This window comes from Coturnix japonica, chromosome 17 (genome assembly GCF_001577835.2).
Source record: "Coturnix japonica isolate 7356 chromosome 17, Coturnix japonica 2.1, whole genome shotgun sequence".
Lineage (NCBI taxonomy): Eukaryota > Metazoa > Chordata > Aves > Galliformes > Phasianidae > Coturnix > Coturnix japonica.
Window position 1 is genome coordinate 6,029,035 of NC_029532.1, and position 19,444 is coordinate 6,048,478.

Below are 19,444 nucleotides of genomic sequence, written 5' to 3' on the forward strand. Positions count from 1 at the left end.
GGGTCCACCAGGCCCTCAGGGCCCCATTGGTTATCCAGGACCACGCGGAGTCAAGGTAAGAAGGTGCCAAAGCAGCATCCCTGTGTTGCTTGTCCAAACTTGTCCATCTCCTGCACAAGACAAAGATGTCAAGGTGCTCCTGGTTGTACTGAGCATCCTAGGGAAGGGTGCTCTGTGTGCTCTGGTTCTAGCTGAGTGTGCTTTTAGTGCCCTAGCACATAGGGCTACATCAGTGACGACATGTTTGTTGCTTGACCAAGCCTTGATCTTGTGTCTTCTCGTAGGCTTCCAAGCCTTCTGCTTTCCAACAACACCTTCTAGCATCATTCAGTGCTTTGAGGAGAGATTGCTCTCTTAATTCTTCTCGAACACGACTCAGTCCCCTTCCAATCATTTCCACTTTACAGCCAAAATAAATCTCAGCCAGAATGTGAAGGCTTCAACAGGGCTTGTTAATAAAACAAAATGCCTGCTCCTAAAACAAAGCAAGCTTTTCATGCTCCCAGTCCAAAACCTTGTGAGATGGTGCTTGTGTGTCTCAGCAATGTGCTCCTTCAGTGGGCTGAATCCCAGCTCTCCCCTCATTCCTGCTGCTGGCTGCATTTGCTGATAAGGAGGCAGCGGGGATTTTTCCTTGTGCAGCTCTGGCTGTTCCACCCCATCACCACGTACTGGTTCAGGTGCAGTTGCATCTCACTTCCCAGTGAATCAGCAAGGATCTGTGCTCATGGATACAAACACAGACTGGAGTCTATGGGTAGAGTTAAACCCTCTTAAAGCCCCTTCTGTCTTTTTTCAATAGCAGAAACCCATTTCCCGTTCTGCCTTCTAAACTTGAGCTGAATGCACATAGCCAAAGCAAGCTTTCATCTCACTTCTTGCAAAGTTACAGATTGAGCTGCAGTGGTCCATTAGGGAATGGCTTGCTATTGTGTTTACCACTAAAGTGGAACTGTTCCACATTACAGTGATCTGCAGAAAATGTGTCATGCACCAAATCCATGGTGCGTACAGAAGAGGTTTTTCTTCCTACAAGCAGCATCCTATTAACTGAAAGAACCTCCAGTTCTGAGGGAAAAAAATGCCTCTCATTGGGTTTGCAGCTATAAATAATGTTTGGGTTATGCTTTGCTTGTGTTCTACTGCACACGTTTCGATGTGCTTTTAATTATCCTTTGGCTTGACATGTGCCACATAACACCTTGTTTTATCTTCCCCAAGGGAGCGGATGGTGTTCGTGGGTTGAAAGGCACCAAAGGTGAAAAGGTGGGTTTGTGCTTTGTGTTTCGATTGATTATCTGCAGCTCCAGAGCAGTTTTGCAGACCCAATCCTGCAGGATTTTGCCTGTGAAATACTCGCACATAAGGGAATAACGTTTGATGAACACCTGGGAGCAATGCAGCCCCATCACCTGCTCAGGTTCGGGGCTCTTTGCTGCTGTGAGTTGGTACCAGTAGCTCAGCTCCAGCTTTGGGATGATTTCCCTCTGACAGAATTTGCAGCTTGAGTTTTCTGGGCACGATTCCATGGAAGATGAAGGGTTTGTGGTGTGTTACAGCTGGGTAATTGCTGGACCTGGGGAGTACAACATATGGGATGTGCTATCCAGACTGGTCATTAGAGCAGCTCGTGAAACCCAAGTCAGAAAAGAAGCGGACCCAGTCTGTCTGTTTGTGTGTCAAAGATGCAGCTGGGTTCTCACAAACGAGATGGGGAAAAGTCTCCAGCTCCAGCCCTAACAATAATCAGCACCAAATCTAAGCAATTCAGCTAGTGAATCTTGGCAGGGACCTTCCGAACTTTAAAGGTCTTTCTGGGAATGGTGTCCTCATTACCTATGAGAGATTTGCTGTAGGATGAAATACATTATTGATTTGAGTTCTGCAATTAAACCTTCTTGGCTGAAAGAAATACTGCCACTGTCCTAGAGGTTCCCTCGAAGCGTGGTGTAAAACATCCTCCATGAAAATAAAGCCAGTTGTACTGCAGAAATAATTGGTTCCCGGTACTGGCAAGGTGTTGTTAGTCACATTGAGCCAGATTTGTGATATCCTGGCTGGCAGGCAGTGGGGGATGTGAAGGAATCCTTCCTTGTGAGCCCTTTGGGACCTTGGTGGCTGCTGCCTGCCTGGGTTTTCATCTGAGTGTTCTCACAGTTGTTTGTATGCACTGAGGTCTTACAGTAGCTGATGTTGTTCTTGCTGGGTAGGGAACATACAATAAGACTGGGTGAGCCTTGATTCTTTTTGTGTTTTATTTTCTTCCATCTATACGCTTTGTCTGTTTTTTCTCTCTGGTATTTAGGGTGAAGATGGCTTCCCTGGCTTCAAAGGGGATATGGGCATCAAGGGAGACCGGGTAAGAACCTGCACCCAGTGAAGTCTCATAGTGCTCCTACAGCAGCTCAGCAAGGCAGGTTTTTGTCAGGGTCCTTCTGGAGAACTCCTATTCACTTCAGGCACAGGCATTATAAATCCTTATATTCCCTAGTCTTGTCCTGAAGGTAAAATAAAACAGAGTAGTAATAGAGGATCCCTGTCTTGCTGCCTTGATTGCAAAGAATCCTGCACAATCTTGCTGTATCGTATCTATTTCCAGCATCTCTTCTCTCCCATAATATTACATCTGGGGTCTGGTAGGCATTATTTGCTGAGCATTATGTGCCTCCAGTGCCATCAGTGTGAAGTGCAGTTACCACAAACACAGAGCAGTGAAAGCTGCTGGGGGTGTGGGTTTATGTTACTCCTATCTTTAGCTCCAAAAGCTTTTAAAAGCAGTGGAACGTGCAGGTCACCATAAACCCCAAATCATGCTTAGCTGCTGTCTGTCCTCAGCACCTGGACACTGAGAGCTGTGTTCCCATCCTATCTCTCTGGGTGATGGCATTGCTTGGTGTTCAGCACATCCCCCAGCAATCAGGAGCACTCTGTGCTCATCCATCCCTGCACTTAAAGGACAAAATGAATGCCTTGCATGAAGGCTCATAAAACATATAAATCAAATCTTCCATCTCTGCTTGGCATTTCAATGGATAATTGATCAGGTTGGTGCTCCACCTGTCACCTTGGAGTTGGTCGTTCCAAGGCACAAGGACAGAAGGTGGCACGCTGTCCTTGCTGCTGCAGACAGCCATAAGCTCACAACTCTGCTTCCCACCAGCACTCTCCCTGTGTTTTATGATGCTATGAAAGGCCAAGGGTACTCGAAAGCCTCGCAGATAAATCTGCAGCCACCCAGCTCCTTGTGAGCCTGTGTTGGTGTGGCAGCATCTCCTGCTGTGCTGCGTGACAACGTTGTTGTGTGTGCTGGAGCCCGCAGTGTCGTAACAATTCATGTTAATGGCTCATTCCTCTCCGTGCTCAGATTTCCTAATGGTTTTCAGCACAAAAGCTCCAGCCTGATCTTTATTCTCAGGTTGCCCAGCTCAGCCCTCAATTAAGCACTTCCCAGGGCTTGCTTGCACATCAAACTGCAATTTGGGAAGCGGGAAGTGGGTAAAAGGGTGCGTTGCAATCAGAGCTAATGATGGCTGTTTTGGTGGAGATGCTCCGCACGGAGATGGGATAATTGGGCCACCGGAAAGACGGCTGCTGCTGGGGATAATGGCACGGCCAAGAATGAGAGCTCTGATAACGCTCTGTGTGTCTCTTGGTGACAGAATGCCTTCTCTCCGACAGTCTTTCTGCAGTCTCTGATGCTGTCTCTGTGAGCTCTCCTGTCATTCACAGGGTGAAATTGGACCTCCAGGCCCCAGGGGTGAGGATGGCCCTGAAGGCCCCAAAGGTCGCTCGGGTCCCAATGGAGACCCCGGTCCTCTCGGTCCTGCTGGAGAGAAGGTGAGCTGATGGGATGGGGTTGCCTAGGCTGGTTCTGCAGCACAGCTCTTTTCTTTGGGACTTTGCTATAAGGGGTGGCAATGCCTGGTGGGGGTATAGGGGTGGCTTTGGGGCAGACAGATGGGAATGTGGGAGCTTCTTTGAAAGACTACAGAGAAAACAATGATCCATTGGTTGTGTCCACCCAGCATCTGTATGGCTCAGGGTTTTCCAGTGCTTGGCTTCTCTTTTTTTCAGTTATAAACTTGAAGCTGTCCCCACTAACCCGATTTTCTTTGTGTTTCAGGGGAAACTCGGAGTGCCAGGGCTGCCCGGCTACCCGGGCAGGCAGGGCCCAAAGGTAACAGTGGGATTTCTGCTCACAGGGACGAGGTGGAATGGTGACAGCACCAGGCTGAGGGACCCAGAGGGACACATGGCAGGAGGAGCAGGGCTGGTGTCTCAGCTCTGCCATGCTTGTGGCACTACACATTTTCACATCCAAGGCGATGAGAAGCCAAGCCCTTTGCCTTCCCTTTTAGAGCTGATGGGTGTGCAGCTTTCTCGCATTTCATACCACTCCATCCCTCCTCCCCACATGCAGAGGATGTATTTATGGATGGGTAAAAATAGCTGCCAGCCCTCAGCTGGAGGTGGGGGGGTGGGCCACATCCTGCATCATCTCCTGCATGGTGCTGCGAGGAGATGAAGGGGACAGGGGCTGCAAAGTGCTGAGTGTGCAGAGCAGCCCCTGCCAGGTGTATGGGGTGCTGAGATGGGCTCCTGAGAACTGCCGTGCTGGCAGTAGGTAGAATGGAGCAATCCTCAAGGCTCGGGGCTACTGCTAACTAATTAAGGGGAATAGCTAATGACTCAGGGTCTCCCTGAAGTTAAAATAGAACTGCTATTTGCAGATTCGTGAGCATGCTTTGTGTCTTATCTACACGCCCACCTTCATTGGGGCCATTTTCAAGTCTCCTTTTCAACTTCAAACTGTGAATTCCATTACACAGAGTGAGGCTGCAGCCTGGCTTCCAGCTACACACCCTGGAGGCTCTGGGAACTTATGCCTGCCTTAAGATTTAAGGGTTGTTTTGGTTTTTTATTTAAGAATCATATTTTATTATTCATGTTTGTTGCTTGGGGGAAAAAAAAGCAAGCAGGCATGTTTAACACTGGAGACATAATTAAGTGCAAGAGATGGTTTCCTGGTTGTGGTGTTGCTGCTTTACTTTTTAATTTGCTTTTTTTTTTTTTTCACCCTCCCTTTACATTTATTTTTCCTTCATCCGATTCATATTCTAAAAGCAGTAGCAGCTGCTATTCTCCAGGCGCTCCCATCAGAAAGGAACAAGCCAGGAGTTAAATTTTCATGTGCACCGTAGTGACTTAGGAGCTAAACACAAAAGCCTGCTGTTCCCCAGGCACCCGGTGCAACTGTGGGCTTGGGCTTTGCAGCCACTTCCAGCAAGGCATGGGCCTTTTTATATCGGGTTGTTGTTTTTGGAGCCTGTTTGGCTTCTGAAGGTCGTTCCAGGTCTGTCTTCGATTTTGTTTTTATTAGAGGGAAGGTTTTAAAGCAAAAAGCACAGAAAAAAAAGAGCCTCAGGAGATGCAGACATCAGCAGGGTTGGTCGGGGTTATCCCGGGTCAGTGGGCGCCTGGTGTGGGCAGGCTGAGTTTGATGTCCTGAGCCCCTCTCCCTTTTCTCTCCCCCAAAGGGCTCCATTGGCTTCCCAGGATTTCCAGGCGCCAACGGCGAGAAGGGCACACGGGTAAGAGCTTCTCTCTGCTCACTTGGCTGAGTTCTCCTTCCAGAGGAGAGCCCTGGGGCAGGACTGTTGTGGTCCCCAACACGGGATGCTCCAGCCCTATTACACACTGGGAAGGTTCCCTTTGAGATGTCTTAGTTGATTCCTCTGAACCTGAATCCTTCCTTCACTGCCAGACGTTGGGCAGTGAAGGAGCTTTGTAATTAATGGTGATTATTGGGGATGGGTGATTCTGTTCAGAACCATCTTCATCCTAACTGGAGATTCAAAATGGAGTGTTGGAAACACACCTACAAGTGTCTCTTTTTAACAAGTGAAGCTATCTTAGATTCCTAACCTTTCTTCAAATACTGGGGGGATGGATCCCCTCCCCCCCAACCCGCCGAGATGTGCTTTACCTCTCACCCCTCTCATCTTTGCTCCTGAGTAACAGGAATTTGCCTATATGCAGCAGTGTTTTTTTTATCTACCTATTTCCCTTTCTTAGTTTGAGGATAAGAACGTTGAGTTAGAGGATGGAGAGCACCGACATCAGCTCATTCTGTGCTCCGGCTTTGGTCACAGGGTGAAGATGGAGGGGAGCAAAGAGGGCGAGCAGAATTCATTTCCTTCTTCCTCTCATTTAAATACAAATGACTTCTAACAGACATGTTTGATGGGAGTGCAGAAAATATAAATCACTTTGCACTGCATTAATATTGTGCCACTAAAATTTGCTTTATATCCCTCTTTTCTCTCTCTCTCTCTTCATTGAGTAATTTTCATCTCCTTCTGAGTTATGAACTCCCCTCCCTCAGCTCCAGCACTGGATGTGGGCAGCAGGAGGGAGGCAGCTGCCACAACAGCCTCACATTTACTGTAGCCCTATAATTACTACCCGCATTACCCAGTGGGCAAAGAAATTCTTGGGCTGCATTTTCAGGTGGCTTAAAGGAGGACAACAACACCACAGCCCTGGGGAGATGCGCTGCTGTGTAACCCTGAGCATTTGCTGCCCTCTTGCTGGTTGAACTCCAGTTCTCCCCAGTGGTGGTTTGGACCATTTATGCCACTCTGAACCCAGTCCGGCAGCTTGTTTGTGTTTTATAACCGTGTTTGTCTGCATGGAGAGAGAGAAACACTTCATGGACAAATCTCTCCTTTAAGTGAAAGGAGCTGCGCTTGAAAAATTGATCAGAGTAGCAGAAATAGAGATTTTCACTGACTGCTTTGGTATCCTGTTTTCTTTTTTCCTTCCCCTTTCTCCTGAGTATCTGCTTTGAAACAAGTGAAAGCGATTATATACAGAACAATAGACTGAGTGAGGATCGCACTGCACAAACCAAATGGAGACCATCAAGTGAATTTAAGCCTCGTTGAGTTAGACTTGATAAATTACGCTCTGCTTCTCCCGACACCAGTAAATTTGCTGTTTTATGAGCATGTCCACACGCAGTCAGGAAAGTGAGTTTGGAAGATTTGCTTCTCCGGTGCATTGTGGAGTAACCTGATTTGCAGCTGAAACGACCCAAAATCATTCCTGTTTGTCTTTTCTTTTTATGAGGCGTTACTATTATGATACTCAACACGGTTGTTTATGTGTCCAGAATAATATGAATCACTGGTTGGGTTTTTTATTCTGGCAATTGGCATCATCTAGGGCTTGAAATAAGCTTTCCATGTTAGCAAACATGGGTAGTCCCCCAACCAGTGCTGGCAGCCCTAAAGCTCCCCAAAGTTGAAACCAGGTCAAGAGTGAGGAAGTCTTATAGAAGCATCCTCTCTAACCATAGAATAGAATGGCCTGGATTGAAAAGGACCACAATGAACATCCTATTTCAACCCCCTGCTATGTGCAGGGTTGCCAACCACCAGGCTGCCCAGAGCCACATCCAGCCTGGCCTTGAATGCCTGCAGGGATGGGGCATCCACAACCTAACATGGCAGTGGTTTTGGCCCAAGGCTGCTTATCATGGTGCCCTGCAACCAGAGGTGAGCTCAGGTGGGCTGGCTGGGGTACCCTCAGAGCCTGATTGTGAAGTCAGTATTTGGGAATGTGAGTAAGCAGTCTTTATTTTTGGAGCTAATAAACCTCAGCCATTAACATGGGATAATAGATCTCCCTGCTCGCCCCATCTGACAGAGCCCACAGGGTTCAGGGCGGTGCTGAGATCCAGGCCATCTATTTGTGTGCCTGGGAAAATAATCTGAATTTAGATGCCTTTCCTTCCCTATCTGAAATATATAGGCTGGTGTGTGTTTACAGTGCTATATAAATTCCTAGCAGCGCTACACAGTGCTGTATGCATGATTAATGGTAGCAATAAGCAGGGGGGAAATTTAGCTTGAAGATAGAATTGAGGGAGAAGGGAGGGAGCGTGGGGGTGACCTGCAGGGGGCTGAGCTCTGATGGTGCCAAATCTGACTTCAGCCTCACATGGCACAGATGGGGTGCTTTGAGATAATCTGTGTAATTAATTGAAGGAGCGTGGCAGCGGTGTTTACTAAATGGAGCTGCAGAGCAAGGAGGATTCAGCAGGGCTAATAATAGCAGCTGGAAGAAAGTTGACTTGAAAGTTCCCCAGCTCCTGTGTTCTGCTCACCTGGTTAATGAGTGCTGAACACGAGAAGGCGAGATTGTTAGATGATGGATTTGGGGCAGAAAATGGCAAATGGTATTTTAAGCATCTACATCCCTTACGTAGAAAGTCTCTCTTCCTTCAGCTGTGATTGGTTAAAAAGAAAAGTGGACTGTCTGCCTAGAGGAATAAAATTGAACCTATTGGTGCCCTTATGATCATGACACGAGCCAAAATAGAGCCTTCGGATAGCGAGTTGTGGGCTGTTACTTTTAGGCACGTGGAAATGGAGCTTAACGTAATTCCAGATTTAGGACCCAGCCGTCTTTGTCTTTCTTCTGTCAGAATTAATCACAGTCCCCCATTACAGGAAACTGAGTGCATCTGTCAGATCTCATAAGCCTGCTGTTTTGTTGCGGCTGCAAAGCAATGTCTTAAATTACTTGTTTAGCACAAGGTTTGCAAAGATGAAGAAGGATCTGTAAATATGTGGGGCGGCTTAATTGGCTCGTGTAGCGTAAAATAGCAGTGCAGGTGAGGGCTTCTGCTCTGCTGCTGCCTTTCCTTAAATATTTAATGCCATCAGCTTGTGCCCTGTGCACCGTGAGCCAGCCTGGGAGGGTTCACATGCATCCAAATGTTATAAAAGAAAACAAATGCCATTGTCAAGAGCTGCGTGTAAAACTGCTAGTGTTGTTTTAATTATAAGTGAGAGATGCAGAGGTGTGGGGAGCAACGGGTCTCCATTGGGCTGCATCTGCTGCAAGCCCGGCCTGTGGCTACTGCTGGCCAGAGATTTATCTGTGTTCCTTTTCCTTTGCAGGGGACACCTGGCAAACCAGGTCCAAGGGGGCAGCGCGGTCCAACGGTAACGATGCTTCTTTTCCTTCTTTTTGCATTTTGAAGTCTTGTTAATGCCAGGAGAAAGCATGTTCTGGTTCATGTCCTGGCTGGGTGGGATCCAGCCCTTTACGACTTAATGTCTTCACTAAGTCTTCAGCCTTAATGCTGAGCGGAGAGGCTGCAGTGATTTGGGGATGGGGTTCACTGTTGGTTCTGGTTTGATATCACGACAAAATAGGTTGAAACCACAGTGAAGAAGGTTCCTGTCACCCTGCTGCTGCTGCTGCTGGTGGGACAGCTCTTTGTCCCAGTGCAGTTGGGGTGCTGCAGTGCTTGCCTGATGTCACTGTAGCTGCTCTTATTACCCAAAGCACTAAAATGTCATCTTTTATGTTTTTCTAAGGGTCCACGTGGGGAAAGAGGCCCTAGGGGAAGCACAGGGAAACCTGGCCCAAAGGTAAGGTTCTGGGGAGCTTGTGATGGCAATTAGGAAGAAACTGCATCCTTAGAAGTGTCAGCATTAGAGGCCATCTGCTTCATTGCCTTCCATTCCCCTTTTCTCCCTTTTCCATTTTGCCTTTTGAAAGCTGAGCCTTCCTGGCCTTCATTACCCAGCCAAATACCCTCATAAGCCAACTGTGAAGTCTATACACAGCTCCTAGAAACGTGCTGGCCTTCATTTCAGCAGGAGATCAACCTCATATGTGAACAAAGACCCAGCAGGGAAGGGGATACCTTGCAGCGGGGACAGCACAGCCCTACATCCCACTTCCCCTGAGCCCTATTTTGTGCACAACATTACACCTTGCCGAGCTGCTTCGCATGCGTCCTGCTGGCCGATGACAATAGACATTGTTTTGCCAGCCAATGGAGAGGCAAGCTCAGCTCCAGCACCTGCTGCAGAAACCAATTAAGTGACCATCAATTGCTGGGCATAATGGAAGCGAAGCTGCCGTAATGAGGCATTGTCACCGCCACGCTGCTGGCTTTAAAAATAAATGTCTCGGCTTTGTAGCAGCATGAATTTTTGATAAATACTTTGGCTTTGCTGCTGCATTTGTCTCTCAGAGGGCGGCCGTTATCGGGTGGAAATATCCTGAGCTCACTGATGTTATCTTGCCTGTATATCTGCGAAGCTGTTTTGGGGGGGTGGGGGGAGATGAGCAGTTACTCATTTGTCACTGTGGCTCCCGGTATGGAGCTGTTTGATAGAGAGGGACCAGGCAGTCGGTGGGATGGGTGTCATCTGGGGTGGTGCCATTTGAAGCAGCCGAAACGGTGATCGATGTATTTGTAATGGTGTGTTGTTTTGTTTGTTTGTTAAAAGGGCAACTCTGGTGGTGACGGCCCCCCTGGTCCTCCTGGAGAACGGGTAAGGCCACATGTGAGACTAGAGCAGGGATCGATGCTACCTGTTGATTTCACACAGTAGAAGGGTTGGGTTGTTGGGTTGACAACGCTGAGCTCAGGACTTGCTGCAATGAGTGTCCTACCAAGTACTGTGAATCAGAGAGCAGTGGGGAGCTTCTTTGGGCTGGGATATGGCTGAGCACACCTCAGTCAGCAAAAGAAAGAGGTCACACAACATCACCTGAATTCTTTAAAGCCCTTCTGAGTTCTCCAGGCGAGGCTCAAGTGAGATTTTGGGTGTCCTATGTCAATACTGATCCATGTAAAGAAGGGAAAGGCTCCCTGTGCTGTCTGTGTGGACACCCAGAGCTCTTCAGTGGCTGATGGCTCTCCTGGTGTTTGTCCTGCTTTCCCCAGCTGGACAGAACACTTGGTTAAACATGCATTTATTTGGGGCACAACAAGCCAGCTTAGCATCTCTTTGCACTCACCTGATGTTCACACAGAGCTGTAATATCATTGTAAAGTACATGCTTTCCTTAACCCTGTTTTTCTGCCTTGTTTTGTATCCCAGGGACCACCAGGGCCTCAAGGACCAACTGGATTTCCTGGACCAAAAGGCCCCCCTGTGAGTAACGCTTCCTAAAACGTGCAGAGAAATACATCTGATCTTTTCCATCCAGCTGTGACTGCCTGTGCCAGCTCAACCCTCGCTGCTTCTCTGACGAGTGGTGCCGTGCCCAATAAAAGGCATTACTGAGACATCACGATAACAACTCGATGGTTTAAGCTTTTAAATAGCTGAGTAAATTGCAGCTGATTGTAAATGTTCGTTTCCTAATGACTCAGTATCTCTAGGATCTTTCGTGGCTGCTCTGTTCTTTATTCTACTGTGTGTTGGGAGGAAAGCACAACGGAGGAATGCTTCTGTCTATGCAATTGTTGTACACTGAGGGGGAGCCTCAGGAACCTTTTTGGAGTGATTTCTTTCCCTGTGGTGACAGCTGACTGTATATCTGTAAGATCACCAGGAGATGAGTGAGAAAGGGCCGTGTCCTTTAGGGTTCTGAGTCCCCCCATTTCTCTGTACAATGGGTGGAGATTAATGCAAAGATGCAAGTAATTGTGATTCAGTCCTTCTCATACTTGTACTAATGAACACTCAGCCATGTTCTTTCTCACCTTGGTTGTTTGCTGTAGGGTCCTCCTGGGAAGGATGGATTGCCTGGTCACCCCGGACAGAGAGGAGAAACCGTAAGTAGCCAGAACTCTTGGGCAGATCATTAGCCCTGAGCCTCATCTTGCTGGTTGGTTTCTCTAAACCCTCCTGTGCAGCTGGAGAGATGGGGCCACCAGTTTGCTCTCTGCAGAGGTCTGTGTGTCTCCAGCTGCACGGGGTGGTCTACAGGAAGCAACCTCCTTCTGAGCAGGATGGGTCAGGCTAATGATGATTTGCATGACGGCCACACACCGGCCCCTCTCTCTGTCCCTGTGGTACACTTGGGGGTGATGTGCATTTCATATGGAGTGAATGTGAGTGGGGAGATAGCAAGGCCAGAGTGGCACAGGAGCAGCTGAGGCTCTGTGTGCTGCAGGGGATGGGTGGGAGGATGCTGTGAGTCAGCACACCAGGACCTGGCCCGTGCTGTGCACCCCACAGGCTCCCCAATGCCCTCCTGGGGTAAAGCTGTGCCTCACCTCTGCTCCTGTAGCACAGTGGTGAAGCTGTGCTTTCTTCCCCACTCCTCTCTTTGGAAATAAGCAGGTGTAATGTTGTAAGTCTAAGTCTGTTGGAACAGAGATGCAAGATGGGCTCCCTCCTTCACAAGCCAGCATTCAGCTTTCTGCACTCAGTTGCTTTAGCTCAGGGCAGTTTTGCTTTCTCAGGAGCATGCCATGGGGAGAAATAAACACTTTTCCCTTCTTTATGCATCGTGCAGCCAGCACCAAGAGCAGCAGCACAGCAAAGAAGTTACAGCCCCATTGCTGCAGTGCTGCTTTTGAGAGGAAAACAGCTCCTGACCAGAATCAGTGGTGCCATGGCTTTGCTCTAGCTTTTCTGCCCACACTGGTTATTGCAGCACACGCGTGTATCCACCCTGCCTTAGCACACCAGCATCTCTGCTGACACCGCCTTTGAGCCAAAGCAGCTCACTGGGCTCCCCAAGCACATCTCTCTTGCTGCCCCCCCAAGGAGCAGCTGCTGGGGCCCTTATCGTGTTGTACACAATGCTGCTTTGTCAATATTAAAAGGTTTTGTTGCACAGATGTAATCAGTCTTTCTCACCAGAGGAGAGTGATGAGGCATGCGGAAGGTATGATGGCTGTCGTGCGTCTCTGGTGGTCTGTTTTGTGCACCTTTTTTTGCTTGAAGGATACCCTAAGCAAAAAATGACTGTTCTGCCATGTATTCTTCTGCATGCAGTAATTAGTACCTCTCTGTTTGGCATTTTGGGGGATGTTGATTCTTTTTTCCTCGGCTGTTTACAACCCAGCTCGTTTGCTGTTGTTGGTACATCACTCTCCCATCACTGCATGCTGCATGTTAGCAGATAGATTCTTTGTTCTGTGTTTATTCTACAGGAAAGAAACCCAACTTCCTCTATTCAGCTTTGCTATTTTCCCCACCGCCTTTCCGAGCAAATGAGCATTAAAGAGGCTTTGCACATTATGCATCTTTTCCCCTCAACTTATCACACAACAGTTTAATTAACTTCCCTGGCATTTGCTAAGGGAAGCAGTGCAAACACTGCTCAGTGCAACACCAGATATTTACTCATGCTCCGGGAGACTGACTTCATGGTGATGGTTGTGGTATTTTGAAGGCACACTCCTCACTTTGGGATTAACATCAAGGTAGAGAGAAGAGTTCTCACCTGCCAGAGTCTGACTGTGACATTTACACTTCCTTTATTGAGTTATCTGAAATATCCAGGACACTTAAGCTGAGATTAGGAAAAAGCAGTAAAAATTTGTCTTGCATCTGCAGCTCTCATCTTTTGAGACTGGAATAAAGCATCACATTCCCAAGTCTGTATGAATACAAGTGGACAATGGGCTATTTGGGGTCTGAAAGCATTCCCTGGTAGCTGTTTTCTGTCAATTCAGGAGTAACTGGCCTATCTATCACCATGGAATATATCCAGAAACACAATCATAGTGTTAGGCCACAGAATCATAGGCTGGTTTGAGCTGGAAGGGACCTTTAACATCACATACTTCCAATCCCCATACTATAAGCAGGGACACCTCTCTCTAACCCACATTGCTCACAGCCCCATCCAGCCCTCGTCTTGACCCTTTGTTTGTTCTCCTTCCTTACACAGAGCTGAAAAGGGAGGAGATAGACATAAAACCAAATTAAATATCATTTCCATGCTAGTAAACTTGCTAGCACGCTCTGTGCCTTCATGCAAGAGAACCTAGACTTCAAGTCTGCCCGTCAAATAGCTCCCCTTAATTAACTTTTCATTGAGGAGCAACAAATCATGCTGAAGGATGCCAAATATTGGGCCATATTAGATTTATTGAGACAGGATCTAGAGGAGACAAGAAAAAAGAGCCCTAAAAGCTCTGTGCTCATGGTTTAAAAAGGGTAACAGGGAAAGCCTTTCTTCAGATTAAAAAGGCAAGTCCCACACAGAGCTGGTTGAGGTGTTTTACTAAGATAAGGGTTTGAATTGTGCATTCTTTTCACAGCGATGGTTTGCCATTTTCCCATTGGTGACATGATATTCTGCCATCTGCAGACAGCTGAATAGCACTGAATGGCTTTGTAGCACGACACAGTACCATTGGCTTTGGGTCTTATCCCATCATCTTTTGTGGCAATGAGAAAATAGCCTGGATGCCCTGAATGGCATCTCTCAGGCTTGTCAGTGTGCTGTAGTAGCAGTGATAATTAATGTGCTGTTTAAGGAGTGGCTTAGGAGAGTTAAACAACTGCAGCGGTGATAGCTCGTTATTGTCACTCTTCCTGTCATTATCATTAGCTGCTGTGGAGACTTCGTTACTCATCGTTTGGCCATCTAGAGAGAAGAACATTTGTGATTTCTTTCAGCAGATGCTGAGGAAGGAAATAAAACTCAGCAGGGCTGGAAAGTGGCTCTGTCTGTGCTGGAGTGCAGGGTGGTTACCCAGGCCCAGAGCTCCTGTAGGGTGAAAAGTGGAGCAGGAGTCACAGCAGAGCTGGGAGAAGGGAAATGAATGGCTATGAAGAATTGCTCAACATTAAGAAAAATGAGCGTTTTGACTTTTTAATAGTCATTTCCTCTGTAGGTTTTAAGAGTATTGCAATTTATATATATATATATCATATATATATTATATAATATAAATATATATATATATAAATATATATATATGTATTTGTATATGGCCAATCATTCAGCCAAACCACGGTAGCTCCATCATAACAGCAGAAATGAACTGAAGATCTGATGGCTTTCCACCCAAACATCCATTCCCCCCCTGGGGCTGCACCTAGAACCCTCCACTGGAGCTGCAAGGCCCGTTTCTACCACTGTCTTTCCCCCTGTCAATGTACGAATTCATATTTTGCATCTCCTGTTTGATTTCTTCTTCCTCCTGCCTTTGGGTGTCCATCCATGGTCAGTGGTTCTGCTGGGGGGCAGCAGGCAGGCAGCACTCTGGGTCCCTCTGGGGAGCACCTCATGGCATAGACGTCATCTCTTTGTTCTCTCCCTTTTCCTAACAGGGTTTTCAAGGCAAGACTGGCCCGCCTGGCCCCCCTGGTGTTGTAGGCCCTCAGGTAAGGAACAAGCATTGGTGTTTGCACCGGTCCTTTGTGGCTCCTCTTCATCAGTATGATGTGTTGTACCCCTTTGCTGATGTGGCTGGAGTGCTGTTCCATTTTGTTGCGAAGAAACACATCTCCGTTTTATGTAACACGCTTCTGGATTCTTTCAGTAATTGCTCTATTCCTTTAATTAATGTCTTTTCTAAATGTTAGTTGCCATGAACTCTATGCCATCTGGAGTCATAGATTCAAAGAATGGTTTGAGTTGGAAGGGACCTCAAAGATTATCAAGCTCCAATCCCCCTGCTGCAGACAGGGCTGCCAACCTCCACATTTAATACCAGGCTATGCTGCCCAGGGCTCCATCCAACCTGGCCTTATCATCTAGAAATGATAACTGCACCACCAGAATTTGTACCCCTTAAGTACAGGCATGCAGGGTTCTGCACTGGTTTGATAATCACAGTCCTAGGCTGAGCAGCACTGGATTTGGGTTAAGTCTTCTTTCTTGAACTACTAAGAAGGTTGCTTTTTAATTACAAAATAATTAACTTGTCCTCTTTAATGATAGTGTCAATTCCCTGGTTGATGAAATCCATGATTAGGGGTAATTCCTCGACTGTGTTTGTCTTCTCAAGTGCAGAACTGGGCTCTGTGGCAGTTTTATTCAGCCCGGTGATGTGCAGTTGGTGTGATTCATGGCTGCTGAGCGATGGCAGTGTTATTATTCTGCTGGTGTCAAGTGGCTTCGTGCAGCGTGACATGAATGACAACCTTGGTCCCAGCAGACACCAGCGTGCAGGGATGCTGTACTCCCATGCATGTGCCTTTTGTTCTCCTCCAGAATGGGCCGCTTGGGAGCTTTCTGTGCTGGGCCTTAGCATACACTCATCACCATCAGTGCCCACATGTCAGCAATTGCCATGTAGTATAGGCCTAATCAGTTACTTATGCCCCGTATAAGGATGAACCAGCGTGGTAGTACAATACTTACGAAGTGTCCCAAGTATGATAACTTTGGTAATAGTATCTCATTTGTGTGAATGATTTCATTGCAGAAGTTCCCAGTGCCTAATGTCTGTTACCACTGCTTTCTCCCTGATCTCTGTTTCTTTAGGGTCCAACTGGTGAAACTGGTCCAATGGGTGAGCGAGGACATCCAGGTCCTCCAGGTCCACCGGGTGAACAAGGTCTTCCTGGCCTCACTGGGAAGGAAGGGACCAAGGTAGGGATGCACAGCCTGCTGGGTTCCCCCTCCTTGTACACCTTCTCCTCTGCCAGAGGTGGAGAGGGGTGATACAGGAAAGAAATGATGTTTCACAGTGGCTCATTGAGGCATGAGCATAGAGGGAGGAGCTGAACCTCTGTGGCATCCACATATCCTCAGATCTTTGTCCCTATCATTGCAGGGGGACCCTGGTCCTGCTGGCCTCCCAGGGAAGGATGGTCCCCCAGGCTTGCGAGGCTTCCCTGGAGAGAGAGGTCTGCCTGGCCCCATTGTAAGTATCAGCAATAGGATGCCCAGGCAGTGCAGTACACAGCTCCCCAAATGACTCTTTTTTTCCCATCTTCCAGGGTTCTCCAGGGCTGAAAGGCAACGAAGGTCCCCCAGGCCCCCCTGGTCCTGCAGTGAGTATCCTTGCCCTCCCAGGCACCACCTAACACGTTTACAAGCTTGGCAAGCTAAGTTAGTGGGTTAGTCACAGCTTAGGGCTTCATCCATTATTCCCTTTGCACTAACGAGTGGTTTGCTGGATATTGCTTTATTTTACCAGACACGTGTAATTGCTCAGTTATTTTATGGTGTTAGCTGTGAATATACGTGACAAGCTGGGGGAACAAGGATGATCCAGGACATCCAGTATTTTGCTTCTAAGTCACCAGCTTTCCCTCTGAAAATTGTTCCCACTCAAGAGTCTTGCTCAGTACAGTCCTTCTGGAAGAAAGTAGTCATTGTGGAACCCTCCCTGCTGCATTAACTATGAAGTGGTCATGCACTTGTTCCAAACCTATACTGTGCACCCAGGAACTGAGCTTCCTGCACCAGCCATTCCAGGGATTTCAATTGAAATGGATCTGCAGGACCCCTTGGGCTGATGGTATCAAGCCATCACATGGAAGTCACCCCTTCATATGTTCTCATTTATTGAGTTGTGCATTTGAAGCATTCTACTGCTGGATTTCTTTCTATATGTTGATAGCACTTGATGTTCCAGTAATCTTTTCCTTCCTCTTTCCCCACGCAGGGCTCTCCTGGTGAGCGAGGTCCTGCGGGCTCAGCTGGCCCCATTGGCTTACCAGGACGACCTGGTCCACAGGGACCTCCAGGACCTGCAGGTGAAAAGGGAGCCCCAGTAAGTACCAGTCCACAGATTAATGGATATGGGCCCTGTAGAAATAGAGCTGAGCATGGAGACAGACTGGGCGAGGTGTAAAAAAAGGAGAAGGAAAATAAGAAGATGCTACACGCTCCTGAAGCACGAAGCGTGCTGGTCGTCTGCTGACACCCGTGCAAAGATGCTGTGAGCAGATCTATGCCATATGGTCCTGCCCAGCACCCAGCCCACGTACTGTCACATCTTCTGCTCCCCCAGCACAAGCGTGAGATGCAGCAGGCAGGGCAGTGGGTGGGATGCTGCTCTTGGGTTGATGCTGAGCAGCTCAGAGCAGCTAGTCCAGAGGCAAGCATTTCCCAGTGAATCAGCCTTATGAACATCTGTCCTGCCCAGTATCTATGTGATATGCTCTTGGACAGATGAATAGGCAATTTATGTGGCATCTAATTATTCAGAAGAGAGCACCAAGTCTCAGATGCAATTAAATTATATATGAGGAAACTGAAAAATATCTACTGTTCGACTCCTATAAACAAACATATTTGAGCAAAGGCTCCAGGCTTGAGGAATACAAGTAGATGTTAACTGGGAGGCCAGCAGAGATTGCTTTATTTGCTTCATGTATTTTCCATTGTCCAGAGGTTCAGGAGGGAGCTCAGGGCTATTATTTAGCGATTAGCCATGGACAGGCAGCCCTAGCATCAGTAAGCACTGGCTTGTGGGAATTAAAATTAGTTGGAGACTTGTTTATCATCCAGAGAGAGACGGCAGAGGGTTCAGATTAAATCTAGTTATATTGCCACGGCAGTGAAATTGCAGCTGTGATCTGGGTATTCACCGTTTAGATTTGCTTGGGTTTTATCTCTGAAGATAGAAGTTTTGTCTTGTTCAGAGAGGGAGCACAGAGAGATATCAGCTGGAGGCCAGTCTTGCTACACATGCCCGTACAAGGCAGGGGTCATTAGCAGCTGAATAAAATGCTAATGGCCTTTAATGAGTCAATTGGAGAGTGGATGCATGACCTTCCTATTCCTTCTGCTTCCAGGGTGAGAAGGGTCCTCAAGGACCAGCAGGTCGTGATGGCATCCAGGGACCCGTGGGACTCCCGGGTCCAGCAGGTCCTGTTGGCCCCCCCGGCGAGGATGGAGACAAGGTGGGAACAAACAACCTCCCTGTGTTGTGCAGTGTCACTGGGAAGGAACTGGGTTGTCTACCCCATGGCCACTCTGCTGGCATTGGGTCAAACATGCAGGCTGTTGTGACACAAGGGTGTTTTATGGCACTTGCAGTCCCATGGGACAAGTGGAATTGGGTTTGGGAGAGAATGAGGCTGATTGCTTTGCAAGCACTTCTCAGCTGAAGCTGTTAGCCTCCCCATAGACTGTAGCAGGTGGCCTGCCCTCAGGTGCCTGGCCTTTCCAAATTAATTACCTTTCCCCACACACTCATTAAGACCCTCTGGACTGGAGAGTTCTTAGGAAACGATAGCTGGGATGTATCACTCATCACTGCTAACAAGGTCATGGGATGATGCTTCTGCATCACACAGTGGTTCAGGAAAGCTTAAGGATGCCAAAGGATTTGGTTACACCTGGAGCAGCCAAATCTTTGGCCTCTTTCAGAACTCGCTGGGTTGGTTCTGTGGGGATCAGCATCAGGGCATGGGACTACTGCTGAGTGGGGTGTGAGGTCCCCAGGTGAGCTAACAGTGTTCTTTGCACCTGGCAGGGTGAGATCGGGGAGCCTGGCCAGAAGGGCAGCAAGGGTGACAAAGGGGAGCAGGTGAGTGTGATGGATGTCATCTATGGCTGTTTTTTAGCTGAACGTGTGGTTATGTCTCTGCAACCAGAGAATGGTGCTGTTTTAATTTCTTCCTCTCTTTCCTTTGTCTTCTCCTTTGCTTTGTCAAATACACACACAGCGTAAAAATGAGTGTGTCTGCTGAAGTGTCCTCCTCCAGCTCCCTTGAGAAGCTTCCCTGTCACCTATATGCTATGTAAATATCTCAAG

General features: G+C 47.8%; 1 protein-coding gene across 2 annotated transcripts in view; it reads left to right on the top strand.

The window, feature by feature from the left end:
• The window catches only part of COL5A1 (collagen type V alpha 1 chain), a 121,245-nt gene that overhangs the window by 83,147 nt on the left and 18,654 nt on the right, over positions 1–19,444 (top strand). For both annotated transcript variants that reach the window (XM_015879297.2, XM_015879296.2), the window contains exons 27-44: positions 2–55; positions 1,222–1,266; positions 2,306–2,359; positions 3,730–3,837; positions 4,124–4,177; positions 5,538–5,591; positions 8,970–9,014; positions 9,393–9,446; positions 10,317–10,361; positions 10,914–10,967; positions 11,540–11,593; positions 15,057–15,110; positions 16,216–16,323; positions 16,508–16,597; positions 16,674–16,727; positions 17,345–17,452; positions 18,480–18,587; positions 19,163–19,216. In XM_015879297.2, coding sequence (XP_015734783.1) covers positions 2–55; positions 1,222–1,266; positions 2,306–2,359; positions 3,730–3,837; positions 4,124–4,177; positions 5,538–5,591; positions 8,970–9,014; positions 9,393–9,446; positions 10,317–10,361; positions 10,914–10,967; positions 11,540–11,593; positions 15,057–15,110; positions 16,216–16,323; positions 16,508–16,597; positions 16,674–16,727; positions 17,345–17,452; positions 18,480–18,587; positions 19,163–19,216 — 1,197 coding nt within the window. The remainder of the gene's footprint in view (position 1; positions 56–1,221; positions 1,267–2,305; positions 2,360–3,729; positions 3,838–4,123; positions 4,178–5,537; positions 5,592–8,969; positions 9,015–9,392; positions 9,447–10,316; positions 10,362–10,913; positions 10,968–11,539; positions 11,594–15,056; positions 15,111–16,215; positions 16,324–16,507; positions 16,598–16,673; positions 16,728–17,344; positions 17,453–18,479; positions 18,588–19,162; positions 19,217–19,444) is intronic.